General features: G+C 35.9%; 1 protein-coding gene across 8 annotated transcripts in view; it reads left to right on the top strand.

The window, feature by feature from the left end:
- Window positions 1-19,953, top strand: part of ATP13A3 (ATPase 13A3) — a 79,056-nt gene that overhangs the window by 26,508 nt on the left and 32,595 nt on the right. For all 8 annotated transcript variants that reach the window (XR_010840722.1, XR_010840721.1, XM_059063845.2 and 5 more), the window contains 13 exons: window positions 911-980; window positions 2,958-3,092; window positions 3,571-3,643; window positions 5,988-6,119; window positions 7,391-7,570; window positions 7,716-7,873; window positions 8,591-8,779; window positions 10,369-10,430; window positions 13,939-14,089; window positions 16,683-16,799; window positions 17,410-17,427; window positions 17,566-17,719; window positions 17,816-17,936. Coding sequence is in view for 6 of the 8 variants with exons in the window: in XM_059063845.2 (XP_058919828.1) it covers window positions 911-980; window positions 2,958-3,092; window positions 3,571-3,643; window positions 5,988-6,119; window positions 7,391-7,570; window positions 7,716-7,873; window positions 8,591-8,779; window positions 10,369-10,430; window positions 13,939-14,089; window positions 16,683-16,799; window positions 17,410-17,427; window positions 17,566-17,719; window positions 17,816-17,936 (1,560 nt within the window). In the remaining 2 variants the exon portion in view is untranslated. The remainder of the gene's footprint in view (window positions 1-910; window positions 981-2,957; window positions 3,093-3,570; window positions 3,644-5,987; window positions 6,120-7,390; window positions 7,571-7,715; window positions 7,874-8,590; window positions 8,780-10,368; window positions 10,431-13,938; window positions 14,090-16,682; window positions 16,800-17,409; window positions 17,428-17,565; window positions 17,720-17,815; window positions 17,937-19,953) is intronic.

Here is a 19,953-nt window from a genome sequence, read left to right as displayed (position 1 = left end):
CACTTCCCTGCATTTTAACATCTCTATAAGGAGGGTGTGTCATACAGTGGGTGGAGTGTCATCCTTTACTTGACAGCATTTTTATCTTTCTTGATAGTACATAAAACCATGGAATGTCTTACAATTCAAATCTTAGATTTACTGAAATGTTGGGAATTGTAAGCATGAGCTCAAATTTACCAGAATGAAAATTTGTAAATTGGGAGACATAATCCTTTTTATAGTGTTATTCTTTGCTAAAGTATAAAAGTATACCAGTGTATTATATATCGTAGAGATAAATGCCTTTTTCAAATTACATTAGAAATTTTCTTGTACTCCTATAGCATGTTCTTTCAGAGGATTGGAATATAAATTCATTCATTCAGGCTTCTACTTCATAAAAGGCAAGAATTAACGTATCATATAGGAAGTACTATTATAAGGAATTTAAGTGAAAGGTTTTAAGCAACTTAAGCATTAAAAAAAGCCAAATGTATAATGTTTTGAAATAAACATTTTTAGTACAGTATTCTTATTAGAAAAATAGAACAGGACCCCTCAAATTTACTTACGTAGTCCCTTGCAAAAATTAATTGCAATTCAAAATTGTTGAGATGTATTGTGCTCATGGATGGAAAAGAAAGTATGTTTCTGATATGGTTATTATAGACTAGTGGGAAAGGTACTTGTCACACAAAAAGATAAAGTGATAATAGTATAGTTATCCAGTATGGACTACATTGATTTAAATACTGTAGATAGAGAATTTAAATTGTAGAAGACAACTGTTTAGAAACATGAACGTTTAAGTTCTGGATTTAAGGAGCAGTCGGTGGTTTGAGCCTTATCTAATGCAATGCCTTCCCTAAATTGTACTATTATGATATAATATAATGTAATATTATTATTATGTATTTTCCTGTTATAGAAAATTGCTTTATGGAGTAAATGAAATTGCTGTGAAAGTGCCTTCAGTTTTTAAGCTTCTAGTTAAGGAGGTAAGACAATTGTACTTGTCTCAACATTTGTGATCAATAGGTTTGTCAATTGAAAAGAGCCAGGATTTAAGTAATAAGATATCCTTGGTTTTTTGTTTCCTAACTTCTCTTTGCTTATTTTTTTACTTGGAAGGGCAGAAAGATATTCCTATGATACATCAGTAATTTGGGAGCATGATTACTTTTTTATTTTGTCTAATTTTTTTCTTTTCTTGTCTGTAGATTTTTTTTTTTTTTAACTCTCAGGAAGTTGCACATCTAAACCTTGCCCTATTTTACAGATGAATACACCTGTCTTTTCTTTTTTCACGTGAATTTTTTTGGCTGTGCTGCTTGGCATGTGGGATCTTAGTTCCCTGACCAGGGATAGAACCCGTGCCCTCTGCAGTGGAAGCGTGAAGTCTTAACCACTGGATGACCAGGGAAGTCCCTCCTCCTAATTTTAAAAACAATTAATCATGTTTTCTTCATGTGGTACACTCTTAGGAACTAGGCATTGTGCCAGAAGTTTGGAATTAAAAACATGACATGATGAGTAACAATGAGGAGCTTGCACTTTAGCCCAGGAGGAGTACATGTCAGTAGTTACTGTGGTGACCCTGCAGTTGTAAGAGCCGTAGAAGTGGTGGGAATGAGGGATTGCAGGCATGTAAAGGAAGGAGTAAGTGGTTTTGCCGAGGAGAGTTAGGCTCTCCAGTCTTCTTTCTGGTTTTGGGCTAAAGTATAGAATTAGCTGTATTGGGTGAATACGTTTAGTAGAAGGTACAGATTGTTTTCCGTCTGTTCCTGAGAGTGGCCATAGAATGCTGCTTTAGAGCATAGCAAAGTGTAATGATTAGGAATTAGAAACACTGGTTTATAATGTGACTTCATCAGTAACGAGCTTTGGTCATTAGAAGACCTTTCTCCCTGCTGCTCCTTTATTGGTAAAATTGTAGGAAGTCCTTTAATTATCTCATTTAATTTTTTTTAAGGGAACTTTTATTTATTTATTTAATTTACTTATTTATGGCTGCTTTGGGTCTTCGTTGCTGCACGGGCTTTCTTTAGTTGCAGTGAGCGGGGGCTACTCTTCATTGCAGTATGTGGGTTTATCATTGCTATGGATTCTGTTGTTGCGGAGCACGGGCTCTAGGCACGTGGGCTTCAGTAGTTGTGGCTCATGGGCTCTAGAGCGCAGGCTGAGTAGTTGTGGCGCACGAGCTTAGTTGCTCCGTGGCATGTGGGATCTTCCCGGACCAGGGCTCGAACCCGTGTCCCCCTGCATTGGCAGGCGGATTCTTAGCCACTGGGCCACCAGGGAAGCCCATCTCATTTGATTTTGAAGTAAAATGGGACTATATATGTGAAAGTGCTTTAAAAAGTACAGAAGATTCCATTTTAAAACACTGGGAGGTTATTAATGAAATTGGTAAAATACTATAAAATTTGAGTAAACAAAGTCCATTGCCGGGACTCCTTATCTTTTTTTAAATTCAGGTTTTAATACTTAATTATTTCCTTAGAAAAAGCAAAACAGTGTAACTTATTTCATATTTGTCTTCTCTTTGGACTCCAGTGAACCTTTGACTTATAAGTAAATTAGTGCTTCGAGTTCATAATAAGAAACGTTTGTTCCAGTTGGTTAAAAGTTTTTGTATCCTTTAGCAGTACAGTAATTATTGAAAGTAAATGTATTTTATTGCTAAAGCAGAATGAAGAACAGCTAAATTCACACACCTTAGCTGTTTCTAGCTGAATCTGTATTTGGGTTTGGTATGAATCTAAATGGATGCAAATAAATTAAGCTTATTTAGTCAAACTCTAGTAGTTTGATGGTTAAAAAAACCCAGTAACATGTTGCCCTGCTCTTTGGGTAGTTACTTGTTACCCTAGGATACTACAGAGCTTATCCTGTAAGTATCTTGTTGGTTATTTCTTAAATCTGTATGGTTATAAATATCTCATTCAATTTGACTTAAAAATCTTGTTTTTTAGGTTCTCAACCCATTTTACATTTTCCAGCTGTTCAGTGTTATACTGTGGTGCACAGATGAATACTATTACTATGCTATAGCCATTGTGATTATGTCTGTAGTATCAATTATAAGCTCCCTATATGCCATTAGAAAGGTAAGTCCAATTTATTACGGGTTTCACAACTGTGTTTGTATTTTGTAATAACACGTAAGGTGTGTAGAATGTTACTTGGTGTAAAGTAAGTACTCCATACAGTTATTCTTTTAGTTATGTGAATATGTACTCCCTTTCCCTCTTTTTTGAGGTGGGGGAAGGCAGCTGCTTTTTAAGAGTCAAAGTATCGCTTGACTGCTTTGAGGCTGTAGGATATATAGTTGCTTATCTAAGACTAGAATACTGGAGGACTGATTCTGCTATTTTCAGGGCTGTCTCATTAAAGTGCTTCTTATTTTGTCTAATGTTTTGAGCTAAAATATTGAATGATCTTTGAATCTTTTGGTCTTGACCTTTTCAAAGGCAGAGTAATATGAATTTATTATTTTAGCCTACCTTATTTTATATTACCCTTGCTTTCTAATAGCTTGAAGAATTAATTTATATTAACGAGTTAAAATTTTTTTCCCTGATTCAGCAATATATTATATTGCATGACATGGTGGCAGCTCACAGTACTGTGAGAGTTTCAGTTTGCAGAGTAAATGAAGGTAAGTAAGTACTTCAGTTTACTCTTGGAAAAGTACATTTAAAAAGATTTCCACTAAGTACTAATGTGTGAAGCAAGCCCAATATATTATACATATACACTTATTTCCATAAGAAATAAAAATGTGTGTTTGGATTTGTACCCATGTTTCTGTATCAAATTCTTTCATTTATGTGAAATTGTATTTTTCTTTTTCTATAATGTGACAGATACTATACTAGGCTCTTGGGATACAGTGGATGGACATAGTCCTTGTCATCATTGAACTTCAGTCTAGTTGGAAAGACTGATGATAAACAGAAACAGTAAAGTGTGATAAATGCTGTGATAGGGAGAAGTCAGGGTTAGATATTAGAGCTCATTTACTGTAGTTGTCAGGGATGCCTTCTTTGAAAAAGTATTCTTAAGTGATTGAATTAGACAGATAAAAAGTAGGTGAGAAAGTGGTAAGGTGTGGGTGAGAGAAGGATAGAGGAGGGTTCTAAGTGCCCAGGGGCCTGGGTATTAGAGAGGGTTTGGTCATTGTAATAAGTGAAAGAAATTCACTGTGGCAGATGCAGCAACTAGATAGTGGACAGCCTTTTAAGGCTTGTTAAGGGATTTGGAGTCTCCCAAAAGGCAGTGGAAAGCCATTGAAGGGTTTTAAGTAGGAGAGTGATATGATCATATTTGCCTATTTGAAAAAATCTTTCTGGCTGCCATGTGCAAACTTATTTAGAGGGGATTAATGTTGAAGGCATGAAATGAATCAGGGTGAGGGTTGTGGAGATGGAGAGTGGTGAGATGGGTTTGAAAGATACTTAAATGTGGGCATTGAAGAAGATTTGATGATTCATTGGATGCAAGGTGATACAGTGGTGTCAGGCTGGGGGCATGGATGTTGGTGTCATTTAATTAAATAGGGAACACTGGAGGAGAAGCAGGATTGTAGGGAAGAATAATGTTTTGGACACGTTAGTTTGGTGAGATATTGAAGAGGTAAAGGAGATAAAGGGGAGGCAGCACAGCATCATGGGCCTTGGAGACAGTAGTAGCCGCTTTGATTGATCACGAAAACCAAATCAGTCTGCATTCTCTTGGCTCAGTATATTACATCCAGGTGTAAACCCAAGTTGGCCTGGCAGGTTGCTTTCTTCCTTGCTCTTCCTGGTCACTTGCTAGAGTACTAGCTGATAGTTTCTGCCTCTCCTAGCTGCAGTCTTAGATGTGTAGCTTATTGGTGCTCCTCCTCTTCCCACTCTGCCACTGCCGAAGATCCTGGGGATGCTAGGACGGATGCGCTGCTCAGCGTTTAGCTTCCTTATCCCCTTTGTATAGTCCAACAGGTCATTGATATTTAGTTTCTCAGTGCACCTAAGAGGGTTAGAATTTCAAGTGGCATTAAGGCATTGAGTCACGTTTTTAAAATAAGTGATCTTATTAAGAAATGAAAATTATTATACTTACTACATGCAAAATAGCATTAGAATTCTTTAAAAGTTGTTTCCTCATAGCTTAGTAAACTACTTCTACCTTTTTTTTAGAAAGGGAAGAGTATTTGTCCTGCAGGCTAACATCACAAACAGTAGTTTTCTCCTCACGCATCTTTGCTTAGAAACTAGTGTAAGTCTCTTCTAAGCATAGTTTAATAAAATCTAGGGGTAGGGGAAGAGAGAGAGAATGCCCAAATATAAGGCCACCTTTTACTTGGGAAGATCATTAAAGAAATGTTAAACTAACTTGAATATAATACATAAATTTCTAAGGAAATAATGAACTAGGTATGACAAAGTTTATTTTATAAATTGATTTAAAATAATATCTAAGATATTTGGGGACTATTTTAGGAATATTGAGAAAACAATAAGACATTATGGATTATAAATAGTAGCAACAAGAAAAAGAATGCTGTTAAAAAAGAAAGTGCTAAAATTTCAATGCTTTTATCTGTTTCCAAGGGATTACAGAAATCTGAGTTTATTTACCTGTTGCAGGGGGTCTCCTGTGCGGATTCATCATCTGTTTACTCATAGGGCTGATAGCTAAGATTGAGCATCCACTGTTGTAATGAGTGTTGAAGCCCACCCACCTATTAGCTTAGAGGTGACTTGGCATCAACTCTGTGCAGTTGGCGTCCTATCCAGGGACAAACTAGCTGACACATTGAGACACCATGCTTTGTTAGCTTAAGGAATAATAATCTTATTTGTCAAAACTCTTCATCTATTGGGATTTTTCTATTTAACTCCATTATATTTTTAATGTCTTATTGAGATCAGGTGACCTTTGGATAGATCTTTTGTTTGCTGTATTCTTATTCTAAGTTAAAGAATATCCTTTTCAGACTTTTCTTTCTTTAAATTCAGAAATCGAAGAGATCTTTTCTACAGATCTTGTGCCAGGAGATGTCATGGTCATTCCATTAAATGGGACAGTCATGCCTTGTGATGCAGTCCTTATTAATGGTACTTGTATTGTAAATGAAAGCATGTTAACAGGTAAACTAAATTAAATGAGTAAAACCCAGATGAGTTGTTTATAATGATATTAGGATTAAGTAGTTGTTGATTAAGCTATGTCACAATTAACTGTGCTGTTTGTATCCTTTACTCATGAATGTCATGAATATGATAGATATTTGTGAAAAGATTTTTTTTTTTATCTTGAGGGAACCAAATTCTGCATTATACTCAGCTGTGATACTAAAGCACAATGCTGTTGTTCACAATATCTCTTGTCCTGCTTCTGTCCATTCTTTTGACATGAAGAAATGCTTTATAGTAAGGGAAGAGGAAAGAAATCCTTTGCCCACAGCATATTTATTTCTCACTTTGATGTGCAGAAAGTGGGACTAGAAGAGTTGATATTTTTATTAAATTGGGCAGAAAGAGACTTTAAAATAACTTCCCTTTGGAAATTCACAATCTGGAGGTAGAGATTTATATCTTTATTTTTTTTAAATTTTATTTAATTTAAAAAAATTTTTTTCTTTGACCATTTCTTTTAACATCTTTATTGGAGTACAATTGCTTTACATTGTTGCATTAGTTGCTGCATAACAAAGTGAATTAGCTATGTGTATATATCTTTTTATCATGACTGTTTTTTAATTGTCATAGTCAACCTGGCAAGAAAGTGATTCCTATATAATACATTTTTGAACTGTTAAGAGTCTTAAAACACACTCATACACACAAATATTCGCACACACCTGTCGCCTTTGACATAAGAAGTGTGACTGCTACAGAGCACTACATTTTAATGTTAAAAGAATTTGGCTCTTTCTTGCTGTTAGAGAATTACCATACTCCTCTGCCTTGCTCGAATGCTTGTTCTCTTCTTACTCGTGCGTGTGTGTGTTGGGTGCGGGGAGTGGGGTGGGATTAGGAGTGGATCTTCACGTGTTGTGTGGGCTTTGGGGTTGCAGAGTGCTTCCCAGGTTAGTTCTCAGGGATACCAGAACAGGTCCTGAGGCGACGGTAGCAACCTCGTCTTCTTATTTGAAACTTGGCACAGTTATTTCCAGCTGATTACCTTTGAGTCACAGATCACTTTCAGGAATTATTGTGGAAGACAAAATTTGATATTTCTGGGTAAGGAAATTTATAGACCAAAAGCTAATTGCTTAAGCTATGTTATTCACATGTGAGAACTGTTAATAACTGTTGTCAACAGTATGATAACATTTAGGATATTTAACAACTCAAGATTTGTGTGTTTGATACTGATTTCTATGCTTTAACTTACGGATTTTTTTTTTTTTTTAAAGGAGAAAGTGTTCCAGTGACAAAGACTAATTTGCCAAATCCTTCAGTGGACATAAAAGGAATGGGAGATGAATTATATAGTCCAGAAACACATAGACGACACACTTTGTTTTGTGGGACAACTGTTATTCAAACTCGTTTCTACACTGGAGAACTTGTCAAAGCCATAGTAGTTAGAACAGGTAGAAAATATTTAATCTTGTCTTGCATGGTTTAGCATATTTGAAGCCTATTGAATGCATAAAAAGAGATTCTGTTTTGAGAGGTAATTCTCGTTTTCTTATAAAAATACTATATAATCATTTTCTTCTTTAATTTTTTTGAAAGGATTTAGTACTTCCAAAGGACAGCTTGTCCGCTCCATATTGTATCCCAAACCAACTGATTTTAAACTCTACAGAGATGCCTACTTATTTCTACTGTGTTTTGTGGCAGTGGCTGGCATTGGGTTTATCTACACTATTATCAATAGCATTTTAAATGAGGTATGTACATGGGACCCTTAATAGAGTTTGATTCTTAGTTTGATTCACATGTGGCTCTTGCAGATTTGAAATGTAGCTGGTGAGACTGAAAAATTAAATTTTTAATTTAATTTAACTTTTAAAAAAAGCCATATGAGACTTGTAGCTGTTATGTTAGAAGGTACAGATCTAGAATATCACCATCAAAGCAGAAAGTTTTGATCAGCTCTGGTTTAGATGATCTTTTATTTGCTCTCTAGTTACTTTAAAAAAGGGAGGAGGGATCCCATACTCACCAAAAGCTCTATTTTTTCTTTTTTTAACCTCTGGTATATACAGCATTAAAATTATTTATCATTACTGAATTGAAGGTATTTCTAAAGGACCTTGTCAAATTTCTTTTTTCTATCCCCTATAGAGACTAACATAGTATTAAGAGTCAATGTCTGATAATATTTGTTGACTTTGAAGTATGTAGTGTATGAAGTATATGGGGCATTAAAGTAAGAATTAGCTTTAAAAATAGCTCTCATTCCAGAGTCCACTGACAATTCATTGAGCTTTCCATTTTGCAGAATCTCTAAAGGGAAAAAAATTAGAGTTAATACATGAATATACATACACACTTATATATAAGATTAAAAATGGTTTATAGCCTTTTCACTAAAGAAATACCCCCATTGGGTTAATAAATATTTAATACTGGGGGTCTGACATTTATTTTTATGTTAACTGTAGGTAGAAGTTGGGGATATAATTATCAAGTCTCTTGATATCATTACAATTACTGTGCCACCTGCACTTCCTGCCGCAATGACTGCTGGCATTGTGTATGCTCAAAGAAGACTGAAAAAAGTGGGTATTTTCTGTATCAGTCCCCAAAGGATAAACATCTGTGGACAACTGAATCTTGTTTGCTTTGACAAGGTTGGTTCAATGTCATAACCATTGTCAGAGGTCACTTTGTAGCTTTGTAAGTCTAAAGCATTTAGATTAATGGTTTCTGTATTCTTTATCAACTAATTTGCACACGTTTTAAAAGAAATGTTCTTCTCATTTTTCTCTTTTAACTTATTCGGCACATGCATCATTTTTGTATTATTTCTTCTCATTATTTTTTCAATTTTTAATACTTTGGATATTGCTTATTTGCCCAAATCTGCAATTGACTGACCATTCAATTATGCCTTATAGTAGTAGTAGTAAAATTTATCCACGCTTTCATCTTTTTAACAGAATAGGCTCTATACAGATATAGTTACTGGAATGTTATTGCTGTAAAGTATATACATTTAGTGTTTGCTCTATGATTTCATTGAATATGTTAACAAAATTATGAAAGACACTGATTATATGATTTTATGTGAAAATGACAAATTTTGTACCTGTGTGAAATATACCTTGCCTCTTACAAAGCGTTCTTCTTTCCTTACCTGAAATTAGTTTTCCTAAAAGTTTAGAGAATTAAACCTTGGTCAGAAAACTTTCCATCTGTCTCTTCTGGGTAACTAACATGATTAGAATTTGATTTTTGTGCATCTTCATTATTAAAGAAAAAAATATGAGATGTATTTTATTAAGAGAAAAAGTTGTATCCCATGACTGTGTTTTATATGAATCTGTTCAGAAAATTTAACGTAAAATTTTGCTTAATCTTTTTTGGAAATGTTTTTAAAATGTTTAAGCAGACACAAAAGTGGAGAAAAAGATGCAAGTATAATAAACCCTCATTTGCCCATTATCCAACTTAAACAGTTACCAACATTTTGTCAGTCTTATTTCACTGTCCCCTTTGAAGGTGGCAGCATCAGACATTATGTTATTTCATCCATGTACTTCAGTATATAGCTCTAGAAGATAATGTTTTAACAGAACTTACCACAGTACCATTATCACTGCTTACTACTACACTTAACAAAATTAACAGTTCCTTAGTATTACCTAATATCCAATTCATATTCAGGTTTCCCTGCCTTTCTCAAAAATATCTCAAATTTTTACAATTTGTGTTTTCAGTCAGAATCCAATTAAGGATTGCATTGGTTATAATTAATCTGTGACCGTTGCTTTTCTTGCCTCTCTTTCCCAGTTGTCTTATTAAGGACACCAGGTTATTTATATCCTGAATTTGGCTGATTGCACCTCTTGATGTCATTTAACTTGTTCCTCTTCCCTTTTTTGGCTCCCTATGCCCTAATCTCCCCCTCTTGTGTTGGCATCCTTTATTGATTGATAGGTTGATTGGTGCATTGTTCCACCATTTAATACTATAAGCACATAAGTATACAATTCTACACATATCTCCCCCTACCCCATCCCACCCACAAAGAGGGACCATACCATAGGGAGTGTTCTGCACACTTCTCCTCACTTTTTGTCCTGCAAGTTACTCTATTAGTATACACACAGAGATCTTACTTATCCCCCTCCCCCTCTTACAGCTGTATTGCAATCCATTATATAGATACAGCATAGCTTTTCATGATTTTGTAAATGTGTGCTTTTTTTTTTTTAAGACTGGAACTCTTACTGAAGATGGTTTAGATCTTTGGGGGATTCAACGAGTGGAAAATACACGGTAATTATTAGCTTGACTTGGTCATTTAGTTAATTTTAATAAATATTTTAATATATGAAACATTCAAGCATACAGAAAGTAATATTATAACTATGTACCCACCACTAAGATTGTACAGTTGACATTTTGCCATATTTGCTTCAGATCTCCTAAAAGATTTAAAACATTACAGATATTGCTAAAGTCTTAACCTATCCCTTTTGCTATCCCTACCACCATTTTGAAGTTGTGTTGTTATCTTTGCATGTTTTTATATTTTTATTTCATATATATCTACCCATAAACAAGATCTGTCTATAAATAAATATACACAACTATTATGTACTGTATGTGTTTTGCTGCTTTTTTGCCTTTTAACATTGTTTTCAAGATTCATCCATGTTGATATGTATAGATCCAATTTATTAATCTTAACTGTTGTTTAGTATGCCGTTATGTGATTAAACCATAATATTTGTTCTTCAGCTAAGGGACAGTTTCATTTTTTCTCCCTTTTTCCTTCCACTTTCACAAACAGTGTCACAATTAAAATTCTTAGGCACACAACTTCTGTGAGCATGTGGTTGAGTTTCAGTAAACCAGCTTCTTAAAAGTTTCATTGCTGGGTCATACCGCACATTCATGGCCACAGCTCTAGTAGGTACCGTCTACTTGCTCTCTAAGTGATGGTGCTCACCTACACTCTCTCCCTCCGTGGGTAAGAGACCTTGGTGCTCCATATCCTTGCCAAACTTGCCATTTTCAGAGTTCTAATTTTCCCGAATGGACAGATACGAAATGGTATTTCATTGTGGCTTTGTTCAGAGTTTCTTTGTTTGGAGTTTGAGTGTATTTTCACATTTTTGGAAGGAGGATCATTTAGCATTCTCTGTATTGTCAGTTTATATCCTAATTTTTTAAATGGCATTGTTTGTCTTTATCTTATTCACTTGGTAAAAGTCCTTTGTATTTTCTGGGTGTTCATCTTTTTCAGTACTATACATTAAAAATATTTCACCAGTCTCTGTTTCACCTTTTTACTTTGTTTTTGCTGTCTTTGATGCTTAAAAGTTTTACTACTATAGTTGTGTTTATGCCACTTTTTATTTTTTCTCTCAAAAGTCTGTGGGATTTTGGTTTATACAGTCTGAGAGACTGTTGTTTAGTTCATGTCATGTCAGAGCTGTCACATCTTCTTGGTAAATAGCGTGTCACATTGTGACCTTACTTATCCCTAACGATGCATCTTGCCTTAAATTCTGTTTCATCTAATATTTGTATAGTTATACACCAGCTTGTTCTTGCCTGATGTTTGCCTCATATATCTTCTTTTCTATCTCTTTACTTTGCAATCTTTACGTTCACATTTATTGCCATCATGTTCACATTTATTGTGATTTCAGATATATTTGAAATGATTTCTACCATCCCTCCCCCCAATTCCCAAACACATTTTCTCATATTTCTCTCATTTTCTCAGAATTTATACATCCTAATCTTTTACTACTTGTCCTTAAGTTATTAATATTCATATTTAGAGTCTAAAGTCCATGGATGTCTTTATTAGTTTCTAAACCCCCCAAAACCCATGCACTGTACACTACTTTTACTTTCACCTCCCTTTTTATATGTATTTGTTGCATAACATTTTATGATTATGATTTTGGTTTTATACAGTCTACATGCTAGGATTTACCTATGTTTACGGATATCTTTGCTAACCATTGCTTCTTGTATCCCATTCCTCTGGATTAAATTGCCATCTTCTGTAACTACATTCCTTAGTAGTTCTTTGTTCCATTCTCTCTCTTGAATGATGGTGTAACTATAGATTCCTAGTTTGACAGCTGTGTTCCCTAAGCACCTTGGAGGTGTTATTCCATTTCTCCTAACTTCTTTTGTTATTGCTATTGAGAAGTCTTAGTCTTCTTTAGTAATTTTTTTTCTACTTTGTTTAAAAAAATACTTCTTTATGCTTGATTTCTGCAATTTTACCATGGTCTTTTTCTTTGTGCGGTACTCAGTTTGCTTCTTGATTCCAAAGATTCATGCTTTTCCTAAATTCTGGGAAATTTGCAGCCTCTTTCTGTTCCATTATGGCTTTTCCCCCATTCTTTGTTTTCTCTCCATCTGGGAATCCTAACCATAACCCTGGACAAGAAATTTCATTTGGTTCTTTCCAAATCTGCCTCTCCCCTTTTCCCCGCCATGGTGTCTTGCTCTTTTTCTAAGTCTGTAATTTTAAAATGCCTTCTTTGCATTCTTTCAGATTGCCATTCTATTATCTCAAGTTTATGGGATTCTAATTCTGTCTTTGTTTTTTCTGTTGAGTCGTGAGAATTGTTTCCTGGTTCATTTTTAAATTATGGACTCATCCTTAGCGGGATTTTTCTGTGAGTCTCCTTTGTGGCTGCTGTGTTGTGGGAGCTCCTCTCTGGAGAGTTTAGACTTTGGCCAAAAGTAGTGTCAGTGGTTCCAGACAAGCTGTAACGTTACTTTCATAACTTGTGGATTTCTAGGCCAGGCAGTAACATATATTCAAGCCCAAATGCCATCCTGAGTAGCGTAATGGTTTAGAGTTTAGGTACTGACACCAGACCTCTTGTGTTTGAATCCTTGCTTTGCCACTTATATGCTGTGACTTGCCAAGTCACGTAACCACTCTGCTTCGGTTTCCTCATCTATAAAATGGGGATAATAAAACACCTTCCTGTGGTATAAGGATGAGAGGAGTCAAATAAATTTAAAGTTCTCAGAACAGTGCTTAATGCATAGTAAATATGTTATATAGATATTAACTATTTTCTTGAACTTTGGGTGGGGGAAAAGAGGTAAGCTTATTCTTAGTTATGCCTTTGTGGGTAAATTTTTTCTAGTATACTCTTTTTCCAAGGGTGTAGTTCTTCAAGAGCACTGGATATCTTAGGTGAGAGGGATTGTCTCAGTTCCAACTCCCCACTTTGTATGTGGCCACAACTTTGTCTCCTGTTCCCCGTGTGGTTATTAAAACCCAAGGCCTTAAGGGTACTGAGATGGCTCTCCTCCCTCTTCCTTCTCCCCCAGACAGTCACAGCATCTGTTTAAGGTCACACCCCTCTGGTTTTCCTTTCCCTGTTTCTGGCACTTGAAATTTTCCTTTTCTTTCTTATGAGCCCAGTTTTGCATTTGAAAGGTAATGCATTACACATTCATTTTGTTTTTACAAGAGAGTTTTTATGTGTTCTAATTTGCCATGTGTCCATAGGCAGGAGTTTTAATTATTGTTTAGTATGTAGTATTTTCTACACTGTTAATGTCTGGTCTAGTTATTCAGAATCTAAGGTAATACTGTATTTTAGTCATGTATAATAATTTTCATGGAAGAAAATGTTTTTGAATGTCAAAATCTATAGTGAAAATTAATACATGCATAAATAAATGCAAACATTTTATTTCTACTTTTTAAAATAATAAAACTTGAAAAGCCCTGTTAGACTATTGTCTTCAGTCTTGGGATTTATGAATCTAATTCAGTGCATTTTCCATATAGTTTTCTTTTGCCAGAAGAAAAGGTTTGCAATGAGATGTTGGTAAAGTCTCAGTTTGTTGCTTGTATGGCTACTTGTCATTCACTTACAAAAATTGAAGGAGTGCTTTCTGGCGATCCACTTGATTTGAAGATGTTTGAAGCCATCGGATGGGTAAGTTCAGTGTTTTAAAGTACAATTAATTAACTTTAGGAAAATAGTAAAAATTAACTTGCAGAAGAATTGTTTCTTCACGTTGTTTTGACAATGGTCTATCTTGTACCATAAAATGAACTATGTAATTTCTTTTTTTAATTATTATTATTTTAAAATTTTATTTATTTTGGCTGCATTGGGTCTTCGTTGCTGCACGCGGGCTTTCTCCAGTTGTGGGGAGCGGGGGCCACTCTTCATTGTGGTGCGCAGGCTTCTCATTGTGGCGGCTTCTCTTGTTGCAGAGCACAGGGTCCAGGCATGTGGGCTTCAGTAGTTGTGGCTAGCGGGCTTCAGAGCGCAGGCTTAGTAGTTGTGGCTCACGGGCTTAGTTGCTCCGTGGCATGTGGGATCTTCCCGGACCAGGGATAGAACCCGGGTCCCCTGCATTGGCAGGCAGATTCCCATCCACTGCGCCACCAGGGAAGCCCTGTAATTTCTAAAGATACATCACTGGAGAGATATTTATAATTGTCTAAAAAGTCTGTTTTAGTTAAATTGACTCATTCAAATGACCTTTAATAGAGGATGACCTGCTCAGGGCCCTGCTTCATGTTTACAAGAGAAAGCAGGTATCAGTATCTTGAGGCAGTAGGTCTAAATCAGTAAGATCTCAGTGACACAGTTCGTTGGCCATAGGGCAGAAGTATAGAGTGGGCATGTGTCTTCAGTGTTCATTTGTCCCCATCATGTACTACTTCCTGTGTCCTTACTCTCACATGTGCACACACACACTCGCGCAGAGGTTTCTGTCTGTTCACTTCTTTCTGTTTGTTTTATCCTTGATTATTTTAATTTCTGAGTGCTCGCTTGTGTCCTCTGGTTTGTTTTCTCTGTTCTTCTTTTATAGATGTAATAATAGTTTGTTTTTAAAGTTCCTTTCTTGCTTCTGAATTTTTAATTTTCTCTGGGTCAGGTTTTCTTCCCCCGCTTCCTATATTAATCTTCCCCTTTATGCTTTTAGAAAAAATTGACGTGTCATTGACATCTCCTTCATGCTTTTGGTTTTCCTTATGCATCTTAATGGTACTTTTATATTTAAGAATGAAGGTCTGATTTGATAGTTCTGGGTAGCTGCAACAAGGTTTTCATCCTTGTTCATATGTATGTTGGTCTGTTTGCCTGAGAAGTGTCTTCCCTGAATGGGAAGGCTGACTGGGGGAGCCTGTTGTGTACTGAGGGTGGGGCCCCTTCAGCAGGCATTCTTCAGTTTCAGGGGCGCAGAAGTAGTCTTTAGATTGCTTTCCCCACCCACTCCCCCAGTGCTTGCACTCGCAGTACTCTGGAATGCTGCCCGTCATATCAGCAGCCCTTCCTCCTCTCAGGTAGGTAGTTCATATCTGTAGAGCATGACTCCTGGGTTTTTTGGGAGGGTTTTTTCTTTCTTTTTGCTTTGCTCAGCTATTCTGGCTGATAAGAAATGTTCCCACCTCTCCTTTATGTCCTCTTGTGTTTATTCTGGGCTACTATTTCCTTCATTGCTATATCCATCAATATGTTTCAGTTCTCCTTGCTTTGCTTTCTGTTTACTTTTACAGGTTTATTTCTTTTTTTGTGTTTTGTTAGTATTTTGAAAGGGAGGGAGATGAATGAAGAAGTACTCTGCCATTTTCTGAAAGCCCATGATAAATACTCATTGAATTTAATTCCTTAAAGGAGACCCACTTCATTTATAAGGAGTAAAACAAAGTACAGCTGATTCATCTCTGATATACTCTAAAGCTGTTCTCCAACTGAATAGATTTTCAGTAGATTTTTTGTTCTGTATGTGAATCTTTTAAAAAGTGGGCTAAATAAGTAAGTTTGTATAATAGCATGCTTTTTTGACTCTGAGATGCTTTGATGCTTGATCTTACATAACTGGGCACTAGATTAATACCATGTAAGATGCACCCCAATTTCAGAGGTGTTAAAATGTTTCTTAAGAACTGTGTAAAATTGGCTAATTGGACACAGCTCTCTTCCCCTTCATTTTCCCATTGATGATTCCTTCACTTATAGAGCCAAATTAGTTTATTGTTTGTCATGTGTGTGTATTTAATACAAGTTTTTGATTGAATTTTTCACCAGAAATATTTTAAAATTAAATTTCAAGGAGTTAGGATAGTAGTACTTTAATTAGACATATTCAAGCTGGAAAACTAAATTCACATCTTTGTTCTTCAGAGTGCTCTTGACCCAGTGGTTCTGCTAACCGTATCTGAGCTCCACATGTTTTTGAATCCTCTTCTGTTAGCAGAAAGGAATCCCTGGATGATAGACTGACAGTTTTTGGAACTGCAAGGACCTTCTGTATCTTGCAGAAATAGTCTTTAAACCCAACTGGTTGTAGTAGCAAAATTAGAGAAGTTTTTCTCTATTTCTTTACTAACCTCTGCCTCCCCTCTCCCATGGGTTGCTAGGACTTTAACTAACTAGCTTTGTTTATATTTTGTTTAACTTTTTTTCTTTTTTAACTTAACTGAAGATAGCCGTAATGTTTCATTTTAAAATGGAACCAGTGAATTGAATTTATGAATTTCATGAATCAATGCTTTGAATATTTTGCTTTCAGATTCTGGAAGAAGCAACTGAAGAGGAAACAGCACTTCATAATCGAATTATGCCCACTGTGGTTCGTCCTCCAAAACAGCTGCTTCCTGAATCTACACCTGCAGGAAACCAAGAAATGGTACAGAATTGTTTTAAGCTAGATAATACTGTTGGTGCTCACATTTTGTCCTCATTTTAAAATATTGCTGGAAGATGAAGTCACATGTCCTTGTTCTAACTCTAATAGAGATATGAATATGTTTACTGCATTTATCAGAAACTACACCTGGTGTGTTGCAGGCCTTCTGTGTAAAACATTGAGATTCAATTCTCAGTACTATTACTTTTTTTCCTATTCACTGAGTGGCTTAGTGCCTTGTGATTTAGATGCATGGTGGTTAAGACTTTTAAATTGCATCTGTATTCCTGGGACTTAATACAAAGAATATGTGAAAGGCTTCAATTTTAGGTTAATTTTTAAATATGTTCCTATTAGTTTATGTTAGAACTTAATATTTTAATATTTCTAGGATAGCAGAATGTTTTAAAATACTCAAGAATATACTTTTTTAAGAAATGGGAGGTGGTAAAGAAGCAATCTTAAAACCTTACTTTGAAATATTCAGAATTCCTTACTGTTTTCCAAATAATGTTTTGTGGATGTGCAGTTAAAATTTTTTTAGCTTGAGTGTGTTAATGGAGTTAATTTATACTATTACTTTATTCTATTTGTCTTGTTTTATTTTTAGGAGCTGTTTGAACTTCCAGTAAGTGAAGAATGTTTACTTGTTACCTAAGTATACCTTTAAAAAAATTTTTTTTTAATTGAGGTATAGTAGATATACTTGTATATCTGTTTTAATTCTTAAAAAATAATAAATTGTGCATCTTTTGAAATTACATAGGCTATTTATGAGATAGGAATTGTTCGCCAGTTCCCATTTTCTTCTGATTTGCAACGTATGAGTGTGGTTGCGAGGGTGCTAGGGGACAGGAAGATGGACGCCTACGTGAAAGGGGCACCGGAGGTCATTGCTGGTCTTTGTAAACCTGAAACAGGTAAGGAAGCAGCTAGGCTTTGAGTGAGATTCTGGTATTTGTGTAAGCTTGTAGTCACAATTCTAATAATGACCTTTATTTTCTCCTTCTTAAAAGTTCCTGTTGATTTTGAAAAAGTTTTAGAAAATTATACCAAACAGGGCTTCCGTGTGATTGCCCTTGCACACAGAAAATTGGAATCAAAACTGACGTGGCATAAAGTGCAGAATATTAGCAGGTAAGGTTGATGAATGGTTTTTCTACAGTTTTTCCAATAAGGCATCATTTATGTTTATAAACGTCTTGTACAGTAATTTATATTGAATTACTATTTATTTATGGAATATTTATTGGATATATGCAAATATGTAACAGTTCAATGTTTGTTTTAGGCAGTTGAGATAAAAGTACAACTCTCTGGAGCTACTTTTATTTTATTTTATTATTATTTTTTTAAAGCTACCTTACCAGGCTTCCCTGGTGGTGCAGTGGTTGAGAGTCCGCCTGCTGATGCAGGGGACGCGGGTTTGTGCCCTGGTCCGGGAGGATCCCACATGCCGTGGAGCGGCTGGGCCCGTGAGCCGTGGCCACTGAGCCTGTGCTCTGCAGCGGGAGAGGCCACAACAGTGAGAGGCCTGCGTACTGCAAAGAAGAAAAAAAAAAAGCTACCTTACCTTTAAAATTTATTTATTTATTTTTTGGTTGTGTTGGGTCTTCATTGCTGTGCGCGGGCTTTCTTCTCTAGTTGTGGCGGACGGGGGCTACTCTTCGTTGTGGTGTGCAGGCTTCTCTTGTTGGGGAGCACAGGCTCTAGGCACACGGGCTCAGTAGTGGTGGCTTGCGGGCTCTAGAGCGCAGGCTCAGTAGTTCTGCGAACAGGGTTTGTTACTCCGCGGCACGTGGGATCTTCCCAAACCAGAATTCGAACCCGTGTCCCCTGCATTGGCAGGTGGGTTCTTAACCACTGCACTACCAGGGAAGTCCCTCTGGAACTACTTTTAGTTTACTTGTTAGATATTTATTGAGTGCCTGCTATGTGTCAGGCATGTTTTAGGAACATAATTATGTTTTTGGTAAACATAATTCTACAGAAGTTTATTTTCCCCAGTGATCTACAGTTATTCCTTGGTATTTGTAGGGGATTGGCTCCAGGACCTGCCTCACAGATTCAACTGTGGATCTTGTAGTACTGTAGTATTTATTGAAAAAAATCTGTGTGTAAGTGGACCCACACAGTTCAAACTTGTGTTGTTTAAGGGTCACCTGTACTTGCCTTTGCCCGGTAGCTGAAACCAAGTATCATGAGTCACAATAACCACACATCCCCACCCTCACCCTCAAAGGTCAGATGGCCATTACCAGCGTCAACGTTTACTTCCAGTTATAGCTATGGGTTTCACGTTCAAGGATTGTCACTTTTATTGTAACTGATACAGACTGACCTTTTGAAGATAACACTTTTGTTTAGGAATATTTCATGGGGTACCTAGCATTTTGTAAGCAGAAAGAAGTACTTATTGGCTATCCTGCTAATTCTGCCTATCAAATAGACTTTTCTTCTCACATCCCTGCCCCGCTGCCATTGTCTCTAATTCAGGAACTCAGCTCTTTAGTCCAGTCTTTCCTATATCTGATCTGTATACCACACTATGTCTACAGAGAGCTCTTTAACATTCAAATCTAATACTAGTCTTCTACCTGGAATTCTTATAAATAGCTCCCCATCGTCTACTGGCGGAGTTCACAAGCAAGAATATGAATTAGGAAATAAACAACAGAATACATACTTAGTTAAAAAAAAAAAGCAAATGATTCAAACAAATAATTATCAGAAAAAGACATGCAAATGGCCACTGAACACCTGAAAGTGATAAGACACTTCAATTCTTGGGGAACTACAGAAGTAAACCACAGCAGGACATGACTTCTTTCTTAAGGTTTACAGAATTGAAAAGATTGATAATATCAAGTGTTACATAAGGCTTGAGAAAATTTTAACAACATACTGCTACTGTACTATTGTAAATTTGTAAAGAACATGCATAGTACCTATCAAAATCTCAACTTGCTTATACAATTTAACCCAGCAAGTGCAGTTCGAGGAATCCAACCTAAAGAAATATTTCTATGTGAGCATAAGGTTCAAATTTAAATAGTATAAATAACATGATATGATAGTGGTTAAATCCTGAAGTATTAATACTTCTGTTAATTATTCTAAGCACATAATGTGAAAAGGGTAGGACAGTGTTTAT

Source organism: Kogia breviceps, chromosome 5 (assembly GCF_026419965.1).
Source record: "Kogia breviceps isolate mKogBre1 chromosome 5, mKogBre1 haplotype 1, whole genome shotgun sequence".
Taxonomy (NCBI): Eukaryota; Metazoa; Chordata; class Mammalia; order Artiodactyla; family Physeteridae; genus Kogia; species Kogia breviceps.
Note: the sequence above shows the minus strand (reverse complement) of the source record. Positions and strands in the feature narration are given on the sequence as shown.